This window comes from Rhinoraja longicauda, chromosome 6 (assembly GCF_053455715.1).
Source record: "Rhinoraja longicauda isolate Sanriku21f chromosome 6, sRhiLon1.1, whole genome shotgun sequence".
In the NCBI taxonomy this organism is placed as follows: Eukaryota; Metazoa; Chordata; class Chondrichthyes; order Rajiformes; family Arhynchobatidae; genus Rhinoraja; species Rhinoraja longicauda.
Window position 1 is genome coordinate 13,148,739 of NC_135958.1, and position 18,727 is coordinate 13,167,465.

General features: G+C 42.3%; 3 protein-coding genes across 3 annotated transcripts in view; 1 reads left to right on the forward strand and 2 right to left on the reverse strand.

The window, feature by feature from the left end:
- Positions 1–3,257: 3,257 nt before the first annotated feature.
- On the reverse strand, positions 3,258–7,595 carry LOC144594694 (lysosomal phospholipase A and acyltransferase-like). The gene is made up of 4 exons (XM_078401537.1): positions 7,592–7,595; positions 7,361–7,459; positions 5,454–5,678; positions 3,258–4,967 (listed from the first exon to the last, which is right to left on the reverse strand). Exons 1-4 carry the CDS (start codon positions 7,593–7,595, stop codon positions 4,447–4,449), a joined length of 849 nt encoding a protein of 282 aa, XP_078257663.1. The 3' UTR covers positions 3,258–4,446.
- A 366-nt stretch (positions 7,596–7,961) lies between these two features.
- On the forward strand, positions 7,962–15,392 carry LOC144594695 (uncharacterized). The gene is made up of 3 exons (XM_078401538.1): positions 7,962–8,026; positions 9,266–9,480; positions 15,314–15,392. Exons 1-3 carry the CDS (start codon positions 8,009–8,011, stop codon positions 15,390–15,392), a joined length of 312 nt encoding a protein of 103 aa, XP_078257664.1. The 5' UTR covers positions 7,962–8,008.
- Positions 15,390–18,727, reverse strand: part of LOC144594242 (lysosomal phospholipase A and acyltransferase-like) — a 37,363-nt gene continuing 34,025 nt past the window's right edge. The window contains exon 6 of the mRNA XM_078400481.1: positions 15,390–18,577. Within this exon, the coding sequence (XP_078256607.1) occupies positions 18,057–18,577 (521 nt within the window). The 3' untranslated portion in view covers positions 15,390–18,056. The remainder of the gene's footprint in view (positions 18,578–18,727) is intronic.

An 18,727-nucleotide genomic window follows, 5' to 3' on the forward strand; every position in this document is an offset into this window, starting at 1 on the left:
CCGACCCACTGAGTTACTCCAGCACTTTGGTTTTTTTAATACTCAATTCTCTGACTGATGATGTTCAATGTGCCAAGAGCTTTCTTCACCAACCTACCTACCAGTAATGCCATTTTCAGGAAACTATGTACTTGTACTTCTCGGTCCCCTCTGCTCTACAACACACCCCAGGGCACTACCATTCATTGTGAAAGTCTGACTATGGTTTGACTTACTAAAATGCAACACTTTCCACTTATCTGAATGAATCTCCATTTGCCATTCCTCAGCTGCCTTATCTAGCTGATCAATATCCCACAGCAATTCTTGATAACCATTTTCACTGTGTATGATACCACCTATTTTTGTGTTGACTGTGGACTTACTAATTTGTAAATTCTCATACAAATCATTGATAGAGATGCCAAATAGCCACCTTCCCATGATGAACTGGGCACATGGTCATGTAGTCAGAAATATTGGTTGAAATTTCACTTTTAGTTTCATCACAATCACTAGAAGGATGAGGGGGGATCTTATTGAAACATATAAGATAATTAGGGGATTGGACACATTAGAGGCAGATAACATGTTCCCAATGTTGGGGGAGTCCAGAACAAGGGGCCACAGTTTGAGAATAAGGGGTAGGCCATTTAGAACGGAGATGAGGAAGAACTTTTTCAGTCAGAGGGTGGTGAAGGTGTGGAATTCTCTGCCTCAGAAGGCAGTGGAGGCCAGTTCGTTGGATGCTTTCAAGAGAGAGCTGGATAGAGCTCTTAAGGATAGCGGAGTGAGGGGGTATGGGGAGAAGGCAGGAACGGGGTACTGATTGAGAGTGATCAGCCATGATCGCATTGAATGGCGGTGCTGGCTCGAAGGGCTGAATGGCCTACTCCTGCACCTATTGTCTATTGTCTATTGTCTATTGACTAGGCATTGCACCAAAAAAAAACAACAAAAAAAAACGGGTTTTTCCAATGTAGCTGTTGTCGAGCTGAAAGTGAAATTTACATTTAAACAAATCTTTCATAAGTATAGGTGTAATAATTGTGGATGAATTGTGGATGTGTTTATTGCTACATGTACCAAAGTATAATTTATTGCCACATGTACCAAAGTATATATTTGTCGTGTGCCATCCAGTCAGCAGTAACACTATACATGATTACAATCGAGCCATCCATAATGTAGATACGGAATAAAGGGAATAACATATACTGCAAGGTAAAGTACAGTCTGAGGGTCTTCAGTGCTGGTGGTAGGCGCCATGGATTGAAGAGATTGATACAATTGACACAGTGGTCGATGTGCTGAGATTGCCTTTCCAGGTGTTGCATAAAAGCAGGGCCCTTTGCACCGTTGCATCCTGGAACCCATCAAATTATCTGGGCATTTATTTTGGGGTTGGTAAATACTCTTGTGATTAATGCCAATTAGAAACCACTTCAAGGCACAAAAGGCCATGACGCACTTTGGCCCTTATTGTCTGAAAAAACCCCCCATCCTAACTACCTGTCCGAAGAAAGTCTGGATCAGAAACGTCACGCATTCCTTTTCGCCAGAGATGCTGCCTGTCCTGCTGAGTTACTCCAGCATTTTGTGTCTTACTTTATCCTAACTACCCGATGCGCTTGTCAAAGCATAGGTTAAAAAAATGAATGAATATGGTTACGGTAAAGATGCAGCCATAGTACTAAACTGACCCATTGATCCTGTTGCAATCTTGCCCTTTCAGGCCCCAGTTGGAATTGAACTTCCAAGTGCTGCTGGAGAAAGAATCCATACACAAGCCAGCACACCATCACTCCAGGTGAAACTTGTTTATTTACCAGTGAAAAATATAACATTCCAGTAGAAACAAAAGCAGTGGTTATAGGAATGCACCTTCAGGGATTAAATATTACCAGCCACATGAGCTAAGTATGTGAACTGCAGAGGCACAGATAACAGCATTAAAACACAATTGTGATCAGACTCAGCCACCGGCTTTACAGACCAAAGCGTCAATGCTTGGTCCGTAAGTAGTAACAATTGGATTTACCTCCCTGCCTTGCCCGACCCACTATTCCAACCATGCCACTCCCTGCCACAGGTTGGAAGAAGGCATGGGGAGGGGCAGGTCACCATCCTACTCTCGAGTCTCTGCTTGTTTTATCTCATCCGCAGCAGTGTGTCTCCGGTACCTTGCACAGCCTTTACCAAGAGCAGCCAGTACAGCAGGGCAGTCCAAGCATTCAAAAGGCCGCACCCCCAGAGACAGCACATTTAATGTTAGATTTCCAATCAGTTACCAGCAATCAGAATACAAGGACAAGGCAGCAGAGCTGACAGAAGTAGTCAGCATCCACAGTGACCTGCTTTATGGCTGCACCCAGACTTTGCTGCCTTGAATAAAGTATCAAAAATATAACTGCCTTAAGAAAATATTCATGTCCATTAAGATATCACTGGTCAAGTGCACCAACCAAATATTTGGAATTTGCTTCTACGTTTAGTTTACGAAATATTAAAATATACTACAATATTGAACTCGACATATGAAACTGATAACATCCAACATTTGTAACAAAATTTCATAACTGGTAATTCTAGCCTAGGCTTTGAATTGCCTGGAAACTTTTGAAAATGCATCTTGGGACATAGCTGTTTTCTCTCAAGTAACTAGATGTCCTAATAAACCTCACTTACCTGTTGTGTTACAAATGTATTAATGATAGATTCTCCATAAATTATCGTGGGGTGCGAAGAAACAAAAACTAAAGGCAGAATTTTGTTCCCCAGACTTGGCAAAAGTGTTAATTCTTCTGCGAAAGCCATTTCTTTGATGGGGCAGACGCAAGGAAGCAGGTTTTGGTGATCACCTGGCTACACACTAATGGACTTATCAATACTCTTTGATGTTGTCCCCCATCTTCAAAGTAAGAAAGTGTCCTGTCTATTGTTACTCATTTCCTTTCTACAAATGTACACACAAGCCAATTGTGTTATTTCACCGGTGCCAACCCATATATTGCGCTCTTTCCCACCCAAAACAAAAATTAAATTGTATGCACGAAGTTTAAATATCTTGACTATCATAGGCCTTCCGTGGGCTGACCTCAGTACAGTGAATGCACAAATAATTTATCTATTCTAACACATCCACAAATATTGCACTATCCTGCTAAAATATTCTTGGCTGCAAGTCTCAAAATCAAACAACCCCCTCCGCAGAAGCAAACGGGAAAGGTTAAGCTTTATTGTTTTTTAGAATAATTATTTGTGAAATTGCACTCAAATCAAGCGACTTAAGGTCTAGGGAAGTGTAACATGTCTATTTTCCTTTTTCACTTTGATCCATTTCAATTTAAAGACGATTCAGAAATCATACATTCAACTAGTGGAAAGTGGGTTTGAAATTAGGAGGTACCTGCACCATGATTTGTTTATTATTATATTATTATATATGCATTTGGCATAATTTGTCAAACACAGCAAGAAACAAATGCATGGAAGAGGTATTCATAAAGAGTTGGAACCTAAATTGCAAAGAGTTAATATTACATGGATGAGATCCAGTGGGGAATCACACTTAACCTCTGTACTTCAGTACATTCTCCATTGTCACATTAGGAATGGCAGAAACACTGCTCCCCTATATTTTTCTTGCCCATGTACTTCAACTTGGGTTTTGGAGAAGTAACATTGGAGGCACGAGAGGCTGCAGATACTGGAATCTGTGGCAAAAAAAGGTTTTGGCACTACAACAATTCCTTTTCCTATCCTGCATATGTTTTTTTGCTGGATGGAATCTATTATACAGTGAACCTGCAGGACGTGGACTGGGGTGATGTTTACACCTTCATTACCGGATCGTAGCACAATTTGCCAGACCTGCATTCATATAATGCTTCTTCAAGCAGTTAAATGTTTGACATCAAAAGGTTGCTTCTATGAATCTTCGTTGTATGCCCGAACCACCGAACTCCACTATTCCCTCTCTGCTCCCCAATCTCCAACATACATCCCAATACTCTATTACAATGAAAGGATTTTAAAAATAAATAATTGGGACCTATTTCACTTGACATCGGCTTCAGTCGCAGATAGACGTGGCTCAATTCAATGATGGAAAATGCTCAGCGACCCACCCTTGTCCCTATGTCAGGTCAAAACCAGCAAGATTCAGGTCAGACACCACAATCAACGAGATTAGGAGAATTGAGATTATGCAGCATCTTTTGGGAATATACATGCACCATTGGAGTGAAGATGTCACTAATTATCCACAGTTCCTTTGTTAATGAAAGGGAATTAGTTGGATTGCTGCACTGTTCCTGTTCCAGTAGAGTCAGAGAGCAACCTTAGTTACGCACAGAATCATGACACACCAATTCACAGTCAATGCAGTGCCTCAACTCATCATAAAACTGTTAAGACTCAGCAAAACAAAAGTTTCCTGCGACTTCCAGAGTAGTCACTATGAATTCACAGCGGAGATAAATTAAATAGGACCTTTTGGATGTAGGATATTGTAGAGAGATTCAACAGCATATCTACATGTTCATTTCCTGGCAGTTCTTTCATGAAGACTTTGCCTTTCTGTTTCCCAGCCCATTCCTTGCACTTCAGAGCACTAACTAGGTTGACCGTCCCATCGCCATCCCCATTGACTGCTGTGGGTTCCTGATCGGGGAAGGCATCGTAATGAAAGGAATCGGGCGTTGGCACTCCGGTTCCATACAGGCAATATATCGGGACGCCAGGGGCAGTCAAATTGTACACCAAATGCTCGGTGTCTTGCCGAATGAGCCAGCCTTCTTTGAAGTTGATGTCCTGGTAGAACTTCTGGTAGTCCTTCATCGTGTAATTATACTTTGGTGTGGTGATGAATACCGTGTCCATTGACCAGGTGTTGTTGTAAGGGAGGAGCCAGTTGGTGGAGATTGCAGTCCGCTGCTGCTCACGGATCTTCAATGGGCTGATGACAGGAATCCGATCATTATCTCCTGTAAGGTTAAGCAAGGTGTAAGCCATGGCCAAGGTGCTCATTAACAGCACAGGAACAATTCATGCAACACAAGGTCAGGATCATTCTTCCACATCAACTCTTCTCAACATTTCTCCCTCCTGCATATTTATTTAGTATAATTTAGTTTAGAGATACAGCACGGAAACAAGCCCTTCTGCCCACCTAGTCCACATCGACCAGCAATCCCTGCACACGAACACCATCCTACACACTAGGGACAATTTACAACTATATCAAACCAATTAGCATACAAACCTGTATGTCTTTGGAGTGTGGGAGGAAACCGGATGTCCCGGAGAAAACCCAAGCAGGTCACAGGGAGAACATACAAACTCCACACCCATGGCCAGGATCTAACCTGGGTCTCTGGCGCTGTAAGGCAGCAAATCTCCCGCTGTGCCCTGTGGGTGAAGATCAGCCAAGGAGCTTCACATTCCCAGTTTGACATTCGTCTATGACTAACCTGTAGCCAATACTCGCAAAGTCTTCGACACACCTCCCCAAGGAGCCCCCAGCGCAATGTAGGACTTAATGTATTTGTCTTTCCACTCCTGGGGCCGATGGTTCAGGAAATAGAGTGTGTAGAGGTTTCCCATGCTGTGCGCGATCAGGACAATGGGTCCACCATATTGCTTGTACATAGATTCAATCATCTCCTGCAGGTCCTTGAAATACTGACCATTTTCATCTGGAAATAAAAAGAACGGAGAGAAATTCACTGTGCTGTTGAGGAACAGAACGGCATTTACATTTCCCTGGAAGATTGACACCAAATGCTGGAGTTACTCAGCGGGTCAAGCAGCATCTCTGGAGAAAAGGAATAGGTGTCGTTTCAGGTTGAGACCGTTCTTCAGGCTGCTTCTTCAGAGGTTCCCCTCAAATGGTGCTGAAGAGGGAGAGAAACAGAAACGAGGTGGGAGAAATCAAGTGAGAGAGAAAAGGGGCCATCACAGGGAGAGGGTAGGAAAGGAGGGCCAAACCCCAACAAAAACCTCCCCACGTTAGTGACTTGGAGAGAAAATATTAAAAAGAGTTGAAATTATAGCTGCCTCACTCAATACACAAAATCCATGACTAGAAGAACACGATTATGTTTTTAAAGGTTGTCCAAGTGCAGACTAACCTTGATCCATGGAACAGAATGGAAAACATTACAATACTTGATTGCACTTTTTAAACAATGTTTACAACTGGGGAGAAAAAAAATGTAAAATGGAAGATACATTTTTTAAAAGTTTTGCAAGTGGTTTGTTATCTTCATCCAGGAAGCCAAATGTCGTCAGATATGATCTATTTTATTAAAAAATATTAGCTACAAATGTAACTCAAAGAATCTATGAAGTCTTTTCTACATGAAACTCTCTCCAATGTGTTGGCCAAGGTTAGTGAAACATTCGCCTGTTCTCCGGTCCCAGCAGCTCATGTGGACATTGGTGCCCAGGACAGGCCCCTTACACCACCCTTCACTTGTTCATGTGAACTCGTGGTCATTGCAACAGGGAGCTCGTTTGGGGAAATGCAAAGTTGTAGAAATTTAAAAAAAAAAATCACACCCCAGTTTTTCTTGCTGTATTCTCTCGGCACCACACACCCGATGAAACTGGCAACCAGTCCCAGAACTTTACTCTGATGACATTAAGACCAGACAGAAGCTGGGAAAATGCTTGGCCTTCATTCAATAGACAATAGACGCAGGAGTAGGCGATTCGGCCCTTCGAGCCAGCACCGCCATTCAATGTGATCATGGCTGATCATTCTCAATCAGTACCCCGTTCCTGCTTTCTCCCCATACCCTCTGACTCCACTATCCTTAAGAGCTCTATCTAGCTCTCTCTTGAATGTATTCAGAGAATTGGCCTCCACTGCCCTCTGAGGCAGAGAATTCCACAGATTCACAACTCTCTGACTGAAAAAGTTTTTCCTCATCTCTGTTCTAAATGGCCTACCCCTTATTCTTAAACTGTGGCCCCTGGTTCTGGACTCCCCCAACATTGGGAACATGTTTCCTGCCTCTAACGTGTCCAACCCCTTAATAATCTTATACGTTTCGATAAGATCACCTCTCATCCTTCTAAATTCCAGTGTATACAAGCCTAATCGCTCCAGTCTTTCAACATATGACAGTCCCGCCATTCCGGGAATTAACCTAGTAAACCTATGCTGCACGCCCTCAATAGCAAGAACTCTTCAGTACTCTTCTGGAAAACTCAACCACCACTAGGACCTAGAAGGTCACAGCTGTAAACCAGGCTAACAATCAGCCATCATCCTGAACACGGGGGATGTTTTCGATGCAAACATGACACATAAAAAGTAAAGGACACCCCTTCTTGCAGTCTCCAAAATATGAAGTTCGTAGATGACACTTACTGGGTGCTCGGCGCCAGTCGTACGGAGCGCCACGGACATCTTCGTCCCTCAGATAGCCCCAGTCTACCAAGTACTTCACCAGAGTATAGAAGTAGATCCCTGCAGAGACAAGTCAAAAATACTGTTCTCAAAATCAATGGGAAGGAACAACAGTCCGTACAAAGACATTTCCGTTTTATGTTCAGAGATACAGCATGGAAACAAGCCCTTCAGCGCACTGAATCCACGCACCCATCAATCACCCGTACATGAGCTGTATGTTATCCCACTTTCTCATTGGGACAATTTACAGAAGCCAGAGGAAACCCACGCAGTGATTATGGAAAATATACAAACTCCGCACAGACAGCACCCATAGTTAGACCCGGAATCCGGGTCCCTGGCTCTGCAAGACAGCAGCTCTACCGTCACGCCACTCTGCCACCCCCTGCCTCTTCAAATGTATTTGAATTTTGAAGGGTGCTGTTGTGTTTCAGTTATTGGTGGTAAGTCTGAAATAGTTTTGCTTTTGTAGCGTTCAAGTGTTTTTTAATGTTTGTGAATGCCAAACATATTCAATTTAAACTGCTGAACCTGACGTGTGTCCTGACCAGCAAGGCCCCTCCAGCGGCAGAGAGCAAGGCTCCATTGACTGGGCATCTGCGTTCGATGCGGTCCGAAACGTGGGTAAGTTTGCAGCTTGAATGCTTTTACATTTTAGTTTGTTTTGGCAAACTGAAACATAAAAGCACTGGGCCTTAGATCCCCGCTCCCATTAAACTCAATGGGTCATTTTAAAATGTTTATTCTACTTCTACACAACATGCGAATAAAATAACATAAAAACATGTTGGGGCATTATTGGACATAAGTTAGTACAGATAACCTGCCATTCTGGTACCAAAGTCCTGGGGAGTTTGTTTACAGAGTTCTACTGTAACTCCGCTTTAAAAACAATACGGATCGTTTTACCAGTCACATGCATGAACAGGAAGCTGTTCCTTTGCCAAAAGGAAACAAAGTTGGAAGTGATGTTTACTAGGACTTCTGTGCCTGAAAGATCTCAGTTTGAAAGAGTCTCTGAGGCAAAGACATCAGCCCGTTAGATATGCTGATTCATTTAAACTTGGAGTATGGCCAGTTGCATCGACAGGACTGCTTTCCTATGCTCTGGTTCCAGTCTAAAGCAACACAGTAGATTGTAGAGACCTGATTTACACGGCACATGTTTGTTCTGGAAATTCCAATTCTTGCACTCCCTTTACTCATGTGGGTGAAGGGCCCTGTACTTTGACTCTCTGTACACTAAAGTACAATCACATGGGGTGTAGTCTGCTATGTTTACTAGTTGCTTTAGGCAACATGCATGTTACCTTGAACTCACCCTGACAAAATTGAGCCTGACAATTAATAATTCATTTTGCCTAAACTTCCATCAGTTCAACAGGATGTCAGTGAGCTGAAAGCTTAAATATTTCTCTCCAAAGATGATTCCTTACCTGCTGAGATTTCCAACATTGTTTTTATACTATCACAAGGACTTGGGCATGTGAAGGTATAAATAAATTCTCGCTTCACCAAGTGCATTTAAGGTGGAGAAGACTTTAGGTTTATTATTGTCACACGCACTGAGGTTACATAGGTAGTCAGCATCCACAGAAACCTGCTATATTGGCTGCACTCAAGACTTTGCTGCCTTGAATAAAGTGCCAAGTATCAAAAATATAACCGCCTTAAGAAAGTATTCATGTCCATTAAGATATCACTAGTCCACATGTTATAGGAGTAGAATTAGGCCATTCGGCCCATCGACTCTACTCTGCCATTCAATCATTGCTGATCTCTGCTTCCAAATCCCATATTCCTGCCTTCTTCCCATAACCCTAAACATCCGTTCTAATGAAGACTTTTTTTGTTCTTGATTAGTCAATGCAACTAGGGACCGCGAGCTCCACGATGTTAACGTCCGCAGGCTCCCGTGGTTGGAGCTCCAAGGATCTCCAGCTCCACGATGTTGAAGTCCACAGGCTCCCTCGGTTGGAGCTCCCAAAGTCGGCTCCAGTAAAGGCCGCCAACGCCTCGATATTAGGCCGCAGTGCGGATGGAGATACGATACGGAAAAAAATCGCATCTCCGGCGAGGTAAGAGATTAAAAAAAGATTCCCCCAGCACCCCCCCCCCAACATAAAAGAAACTAAAGAACACTAAAACATACATTTAATACATCCTAAAAAAAAACAAAGAAGGAGGGACAGACAGACTGTTGGCGAGGCAGCCATTTGGCCCATCACGTCCACTCTGTCATTCAATCATGGCTGATCTAAATTTCCCTTTCAACCCTATTCTCCTGCCTTCGACCCATAATTCCTGGCACCCTATTTTTTTAGGGTGATTCAGCTATTTGTTAAACCTAGTTTTTACATACAGTAGGACTTTGTTTTTAATTTCCTTGCATCAAATTTCTCCTCAATAAAGGACAGTCTCGTGTGTAATGGTAGTGCTGTTTTATTGGATAGCACAAAAGATGTTACTATTTCGATCTGAAAGTTTGCCAGTTTCTTAATAGAAATAGAAATAGAAAATAGGTGCAGGAAGCCATTCGGCCCTTCGAGCCAGCACCGCCATTCAATGTGATCATGGCTGATCATTCTCAATCAGTACCTCGTTCCTGCCTTCTCCCCATACCCCCTGACTCCGCTATCCTTATGAGCTCTATCTAGCTCTTCCTTGGATAACCTTCCTGAGCACAAGAATTGAGCATTTTTCACCATTACTGTTCATTTAATCTGTTAAGTGACCGATCATGACCTTCACCTCTTTTATTTAATCTATTTTTCTGTACATATTTTTCCCTGGAGGTGATTCTAGAAATAGACATGGAAAATGCTGGTAATGCGTAAGTCAGCCAGCATAAGGTTGTGTGGAATCAGATATTAAACTGAGGCCCCAATAACACTCTCAGAGGACATAAATGATTCTTCAACACTATTCCAAAAAGAACCAGGGTGATGGATAGAGGTTTGTTGTATTCTCCCAGGGGACCTGGCCAATACTTATTCTCAACCCAAATCACTGAAATCTTGAGTTCTGACTTTAAAATTAACATTGCCTCTCTGTCCGGTTAGCTGAGTATTTCCAGCATATTTTGGTTTTATTTCAATCAAATATTATCAGGTCATATCACTATTTGCGGGACAGGGTTCTTATCTAGCTGCTGCATTTTGAATATTGGAATGTATGACTACATTTCAAAGTATATTTCATTAGTGTATAAAAGCATGAGAAGAATAGATCAGGTAGATGCACAGAGTCTCTTGTCCAGAGTAGGTGAATTGAGGACCAGAGGACGTTGGTTTAAGGTGAGGGGGAAAAGATTTAATAGGATTCTGAGGGGTAACTTTTTCACCCAAAGGGTGGTGGGTGTATGGAACAAGCTGCCAGAGGAGATGAGGCTGGGACTATCCCAACTTTTAAGAAACAGTGAGACAGGTACATGGTAGGACACGTTTGGAGGGATATGGACCATGCACAGGTAGGTGGGACTAGTGTAGCTGGGACATGTTGGCCGGTGTGGGCAAGTTGGGCTGAAGGGCCTGTTTCCACACTGTATCACTCTATGACTATTAGCTTTAAAGGTCTGTAGGATATCCCAACTTCAATAAAGAATAATACCTATTTAAGTCTTTTTAAATGGTTAATTGTTTTGAGCCAGATAGTCTGTTTTACAGGTCGAGGTTCTGGATGTCTTAAATATAACATTGTACAGAGGCTACTTTAGTTATCTTTTAGTTAGTATAGCAATTATTCCCCTCATTGTTATAATCTACACGCAATACTCTAAATGAACAGAGGGAGGAGACAGTTGAATTTGGTCACACTGACACTCCAAGAGCACATTGTGTAGGAAAATAACTGCAGATGCTGGTACAAATCGGAGGTATCACAAAATGTTGGAGTAACTTAGCAGGGCAGGCAGCATCTCTGGAGAGAAGGAATGGGTGATGTTTTGGGTCGAGACCCTTCTTCAGACTGTGATACCTCCAAGAGCACGTGACACTTCAAATAGAGAACAACATCAGTAAAGATGAAGGGTCATTAACCTGAAATGTTAACTGTGTTAACATCAGAAATTAAAGTAGTCATCTACGCAAGAGATGAGCAAGGTCCTCAATCCTTTCACCTATTTTTCACCTATTTTTCACCTATTTTTAATGCAGAAGAAATCATAAAAAAGGGGAATTCCATCAAAGCTAGATCCGAGTTTCTTTAATTTCATAGACTTCAAATTGCAATTTATTTTTAGAAAGGCTGACCACAGAAACCAAACATCAGAGGAAACAATGAGAAAACTTCACTGGGGCTCTGAGGCATTTCTCAAAAACATCAATAAGTGTGTCACATCCACCCAAGCTGAGATCTTATTTTGGGAACTTAAGTCCATGGGGAGAATTTTATTTTAATCTTTCCAGGCGGCACAGTAACAAAGCAGTAGAGTTGCTAGCTTACAGCGCCAGAGACCTGGGTTTGATCCTGCTGAAGGGTGGTGTCTACGGAGTCTGTTCATTCTCCTCGTGGATTTTCTCCGGGTGCTCCGGTTTCCTCCCACACTCCAAAGATGTGGAGGTTTTGTAAGTTAATTGGCTTCAGTAAAGATTGTAAACTGTCCCTAGTGTGTAGCTTATTGTTATAGTATGGGTGATCGCTGGTCGGCGCAGATTCGGTGGGCCGAAGGGCCTGTTTCTACACTGCATCTCTAAAATCTAAAAGTCTAAATCTACATTTCACAATCCGAGTCCATTTCCTATCATCATTTTGTGTCTACCAACATATCAAAGTGCTCCATTTGAATGGCACTCCATCCACTACCTTGAGCATTCATTCCGTCACTAGCAGTGTACAGGGGCAGCAACATTTTCCAAATACAAAACACATTCCGGTACTTACCCAAGCTACTCTGGTTGCAACCTTAAACCTACAACCTCTACAAGGAGGACAAAGATGTCAGGGGTCGGGGAATCCCAACATCTGCAAGTTTCCATGAACACAAGTCGACTTGGAAATATTGTTGGGCCTGAAATCCTCTTTGGTTACAATCCTGTGCAGTACTCTGCAATATTTTTCTCAAAACATAAATGCAGCTTGTAACAATGGCTATACCAAAGCTGTTGGGTATTGATATTTTATAAATGGTATATGCCAGTTCTGAATTGTTTTCATAATTCTTGCATAATTGCTTCTATTATCTTTAATCTCAGAACTAAATTTCATTTCTGCTTTTTAATTTTTCTTGAAGTTTATTTTGGTCGGTCACATATAACCAGTATAAAGTTTCATAATGTTCATTTCCCACTAATCTGTGGTTAATCTCAAGACCGTTTGAGTTTGGTGGTTCAAGCCATTTAATTTCTTGAGACTGGCTGATTTATCCTGACATTTTTGCAGGTGTTGTCTCAAGAGAAAGATGTAATATGTGAAGAGCAAAATCCTGTCCCTATTGGAAATCAGAAACACATAAGCACTGGGAATGCCAATGTCAGGCAGCATGAATCATACAGCACAGAAACAGGGCATTTGGCCCAAGTTATCCATGTTCACTCATTCCTTCCCACTCAAACTACCCCTCCCAGGTACTTTTGCCTGTAGCCATAGGAGATGTAACCCCTGTCCCTATAACACCTCCCTCGCCTCCATCACAAGGGCCACGTAAACCTCCCCTAACCTTATCTACTGCATCCAGTGTTTCTGATGTGGCCTTCTATACATCAGCGAGACCAAGTGCAGACACGGCAATCATTTTGCCAAACCATTGTGCTCAGTCCGCCAAGGCCTAATGGACGTCCCGGTTATGAACCATTTTCTCTCTACATCCCATTTCCACACTGACCTTTCTATCCTGGGCCTCCTCCATTGCCAGAGTGAGGCCACGCTCAAACTCGAAGAACAGCAACTCATATTTTGCTTCAATAGCTTACAACTCAATGGTATGAACATTAAATGCTCCAAATTCAGGTAACTTCTAACAACTCCCCTCCTCCCCACCCCCACTCCTTCCCTGCGGCTCACCTGGACTCACACATTCCCTCCCCCTCTACCCACATTCCTCAAGCCTCCCATTCACTACTCTTCAAATGCTTCTGTCACACTATTACCTGCCACGCTTTGTCCTGCCCCTCAACTAACTTTCTCCCCCCCTCCCTCAATCAGTCTGAAGAAGGATCCTGACCCAAAATGTCATTGGCCATGTTCATCAGACTCTGAGCCCGACCCACTGAGTTACTCCAGCACTTTGGTTTTTTTAATACTCAATTCTCTGACTGATGATGTTCAATGTGCCAAGAGCTTTCTTCACCAACCTACCTACCAGTAATGCCATTTTCAGGAAACTATGTACTTGTACTTCTCGGTCCCCTCTGCTCTACAACACACCCCAGGGCACTACCATTCATTGTGAAAGTCTGACTATGGTTTGACTTACTAAAATGCAACACTTTCCACTTATCTGAATGAATCTCCATTTGCCATTCCTCAGCTGCCTTATCTAGCTGATCAATATCCCACAGCAATTCTTGATAACCATTTTCACTGTGTATGATACCACCTATTTTTGTGTTGACTGTGGACTTACTAATTTGTAAATTCTCATACAAATCATTGATAGAGATGCCAAACAGCCACCTTCCCATGATGAACTGGGCACATGGTCATGTAGTCAGAAATATTGGTTGAAATTTCACTTTTAGTTTCATCACAATCACTAGAAGGATGAGGGGGGATCTTATTGAAACATACAAGATAATTAGGGGATTGGACACATTAGAGGCAGATAACATGTTCCCAATGTTGGGGGAGTCCAGAACAAGGGGCCACAGTTTGAGAATAAGGGGTAGGCCATTTAGAACGGAGATGAGGAAGAACTTTTTCAGTCAGAGGGTGGTGAAGGTGTGGAATTCTCTGCCTCAGAAGGCAGTGGAGGCCAGTTCGTTGGATGCTTTCAAGAGAGAGCTGGATAGAGCTCTTAAGGATAGCGGAGTGAGGGGGTATGGGGAGAAGGCAGGAACGGGGTACTGATTGAGAGTGATCAGCCATGATCGCATTGAATGGCGGTGCTGGCTCGAAGGGCTGAATGGCCTACTCCTGCACCTATTGTCTATTGTCTATTGTCTATTGACTAGGCATTGCACCAAAAAAAAACAACAACAAAAAACGGGTTTTTCCAATGTAGCTGTTGTCGAGCTGAAAGTGAAATTTACATTTAAACAAATCTTTCATAAGTATAGGTGTAATAATTGTGGATGAATTGTGGATGTGTTTATTGCTACATGTACCAAAGTATAATTTATTGCCACATGTACCAAAGTATATATTTGTCGTGTGCCATCCAGTCAGCAGTAACACTATACATGATTACAATCGAGCCATCCATAATGTAGATACGGAATAAAGGGAATAACATATACTGCAAGGTAAAGTACAGTCTGAGGGTCTTCAGTGCTGGTGGTAGGCGCCATGGATTGAAGAGATTGATACAATTGACACAGTGGTCGATGTGCTGAGATTGCCTTTCCAGGTGTTGCACAAAAGCAGGGCCCTTTGCACCGTTGCATCCTGGAACCCATCAAATTATCTGGGCATTTATTTTGGGGTTGGTAAATACTCTTGTGATTAATGCCAATTAGAAACCACTTCAAGGCACAAAAGGCCATGACGCACTTTGGCCCTTATTGTCTGAAAAAAACCCCCATCCTAACTACCTGTCCGAAGAAAGTCTGGATCAGAAACGTCACGCATTCCTTTTCGCCAGAGATGCTGCCTGTCCTGCTGAGTTACTCCAGCATTTTGTGTCTTACTTTATCCTAACTACCCGATGCGCTTGTCAAAGCATAGGTTAAAAAAATGAATGAATATGGTTACGGTAAAGATGCAGCCATAGTACTAAACTGACCCATTGATCCTGTTGCAATCTTGCCCTTTCAGGCCCCAGTTGGAATTGAACTTCCAAGTGCTGCTGGAGAAAGAATCCATACACAAGCCAGCACACCATCACTCCAGGTGAAACTTGTTTATTTACCAGTGAAAAATATAACATTCCAGTAGAAACAAAAGCAGTGGTTATAGGAATGCACCTTCAGGGATTAAATATTACCAGCCACATGAGCCAAGTATGTGAACTGCAGAGGCACAGATAACAGCATTAAAACACAATTGTGATCAGACTCAGCCACCGGCTTTACAGACCAAAGCGTCAATGCTTGGTCCGTAAGTAGTAACAATTGGATTTACCTCCCTGCCTTGCCCGACCCACTATTCCAACCATGCCATTCCCTGCCACAGGTTGGAAGAAGGCATGGGGAGGGGCAGGTCACCATCCTACTCTCGAGTCTCTGCTTGTTTTATCTCATCCGCAGCAGTGTGTCTCCGGTACCTTGCACAGCCTTTACCAAGAGCAGCCAGTACAGCAGGGCAGTCCAAGCATTCAAAAGGCCGCACCCCCAGAGACAGCACATTTAATGTTAGATTTCCAATCAGTTACCAGCAATCAGAATACAAGGACAAGGCAGCAGAGCTGACAGAAGTAGTCAGCATCCACAGTGACCTGCTTTATGGCTGCACCCAGACTTTGCTGCCTTGAATAAAGTATCAAAAATATAACTGCCTTAAGAAAATATTCATGTCCATTAAGATATCACTGGTCAAGTGCACCAACCAAATATTTGGAATTTGCTTCTACGTTTAGTTTACGAAATATTAAAATATACTACAATATTGAACTCGACATATGAAACTGATAACATCCAACATTTGTAACAAAATTTCATAACTGGTAATTCTAGCCTAGGCTTTGAATTGCCTGGAAACTTTTGAAAATGCATCTTGGGACATGGCTGTTTTCTCTCAAGTAACTAGATGTCCTAATAAACCTCACTTACCTGTTGTGTTACAAATGTATTAATGATAGATTCTCCATAAATTATCGTGGGGTGCGAAGAAACAAAAACTAAAGGCAGAATTTTGTTCCCCAGACTTGGCAAAAGTGTTAATTCTTCTGCGAAAGCCATTTCTTTGATGGGGCAGACGCAAGGAAGCAGGTTTTGGTGATCACCTGGCTACACACTAATGGACTTATCAATACTCTTTGATGTTGTCCCCCATCTTCAAAGTAAGAAAGTGTCCTGTCTATTGTTACTCATTTCCTTTCTACAAATGTACACACAAGCCAATTGTGTTATTTCACCGGTGCCAACCCATATATTGCACTCTTTCCCACCCAAAACAAAAATTAAATTGTATGCACGAAGTTTAAATATCTTGACTATCATAGGCATCCTGTGGGCTGACCTCAGTACAGTGAATGCACAAATAATTTATCTATTCATACACATCCACAAATATTGCACTATCCTGCTAAAATATTCTTGGCTGCAAGTCTCAAAATCAAACAACCCCCTCCGCAGAAGCAAATGGGAAAGGTTAAGCTTTATTGTTTTTTAGAATAATTATTTGTGAAATTGCACTCAAATCAAGCGACTTAAGGTCCAGGGAAGTAAAACATGTCTATTTTCCTTTTTCACTTTGATCCATTTCAATTTAAAGACGATTCAGAAATTATACATTCAACTAGTGGAAAGTGGGTTTGAAATTAGGAGGTACCTGCACCATGATTTGTTTATTATTATATTATTATATATGCATTTGGCATAATTTGTCAAACACAGCAAGAAACAAATGCATGGAAGAGGTATTCATAAAGAGTTGGAACCTAAATTGCAAAGAGTTAATATTACATGGATGAGATCCAGTGGGGAATCACACTTAACCTCTGTACTTCAGTACATTCTCCATTGTCACATTAGGAATGGCAGAAACACTGCTCCCCTATATTTTTCTTGCCCACGTACTTCAACTTGGGTTTTGGAGAAGTAACATTGGAGGCACGAGAGGCTGCAGATACTGGAATCTGTGGCAAAAAAAGGTTTTGGCACTACAACAATTCCTTTTCCTATCCTGCATATGTTTTTTTGCTGGATGGAATCTATTATACAGTGAACCTGCAGGACGTGGACTGGAGTGATGTTTACACCTTCATTTTGTTACCGGATCGTAGCACAATTTGCCAGACCTGCATTCAAATGCTTCTTCAAGCAGTTAAATTTTTGACATCAAAAGGTTGCAAGGACTTGCTTCTATGAATCTTCGTTGTATGCCTGAACCACTGAACTCCACTATTCCCTCTCTGCCCCCAATCTCCAACATCCATCCCAATACTCTATTACAATGAAAGGATTTTAAAAATAAATAATTGGGACCTATTTCACTTGACATCGGCTTCAGTCGCAGATAGACGTGGCTCAATTCAATGATGGAAAATGCTCAGCGACCCACCCTTGTTCCTATGTCAGGTCAAAACCAGCAAGATTCAGGTCAGACACCACAATCAACGAAATTAGGAGAATTGAGATTATGCAGCATCTTTTGAGAATATACATGCACCATTGGAGTGAAGATGTCACTAATTATCCACAGCTCCTTTGTTAATGAAAGGGAATTAGTTGGATTGCTGCACTGTTCCTGTTCCAGTAGAGTCAGAGAGCAACCTTAGTTACGCACAGAATCATGACACACCAATTCACAGTCAATGCAGTGCCTCAACTCATCATAAAACTGTTAAGACTCAGCAAAACAAAAGTTTCCTGCGACTTCCAGAGTAGTCACTATGAATTCACAGCGGAGATAAATTAAATAGGACCTTTTGGATGTAGGATATTGTAGAGAGATTCAACAGCATATCTACATGTTCATTTCCTGGCAGTTCTTTCATGAAGACTTTGCCTTTCTGTTTCCCAGCCCATTCCTTGCACTTCAGAGCACTGACTAGGTTGACCGTCCCATCGCCATCCCCATTGACTGCTGTGGGTTCCTGATCGGGGAAGGCATCGTAATGAAAGGAATCGGGCGTTGGCACTCCGGTTCCATACAGGCAATATATCGGGACGCCAGGGGCAGTCAAATTGTACACCAAATGCTCGGTGTCTTGCCGAATGAGCCAGCCTTCTTTGAAGTTGATGTCCTGGTAGAACTTCTGGTAGTCCTTCATCGTGTAATTATACTTTGGTGTGGTAATGAATACCGTGTCCATTGACCAGGTGTTGTTGTAAGGGAGGAGCCAGTTGGTGGAGATTGCAGTCCGCTGCTGCTCACGGATCTTCAATGGGCTGATGACAGGAATCCGATCATTATCTCCTGTAAGGTTAAGCAAGGTGTAAGCCATGGCCAAGGTGCTCATTAACAGCACAGGAACAATTCATGCAACACAAGGTCAGGATCATTCTTCCACATCAACTCTTCTCAACATTTCTTCCTCCAGCATATTTATTTAGTATAATTTAATTT

Excerpts from the sequence above, each read along its gene's own strand:
- LOC144594695 (XM_078401538.1), top strand. Across the intron at positions 9,481-15,313 it reads AAAATCGCATCTCCGGCGAG|GCCCCAGTTGGAATTGAACT; the intron begins GTAAGAGATTAA and ends TTGCCCTTTCAG.
- LOC144594694 (XM_078401537.1), bottom strand. Across the intron at positions 5,679-7,360 it reads CGACTGGCGCCGAGCACCCA|ATGAAAATGGTCAGTATTTC; the intron begins GTAAGTGTCATC and ends TTTTATTTCCAG. Across the intron at positions 4,968-5,453 it reads TTTGCGAGTATTGGCTACAG|GAGATAATGATCGGATTCCT; the intron begins GTTAGTCATAGA and ends TTAACCTTACAG.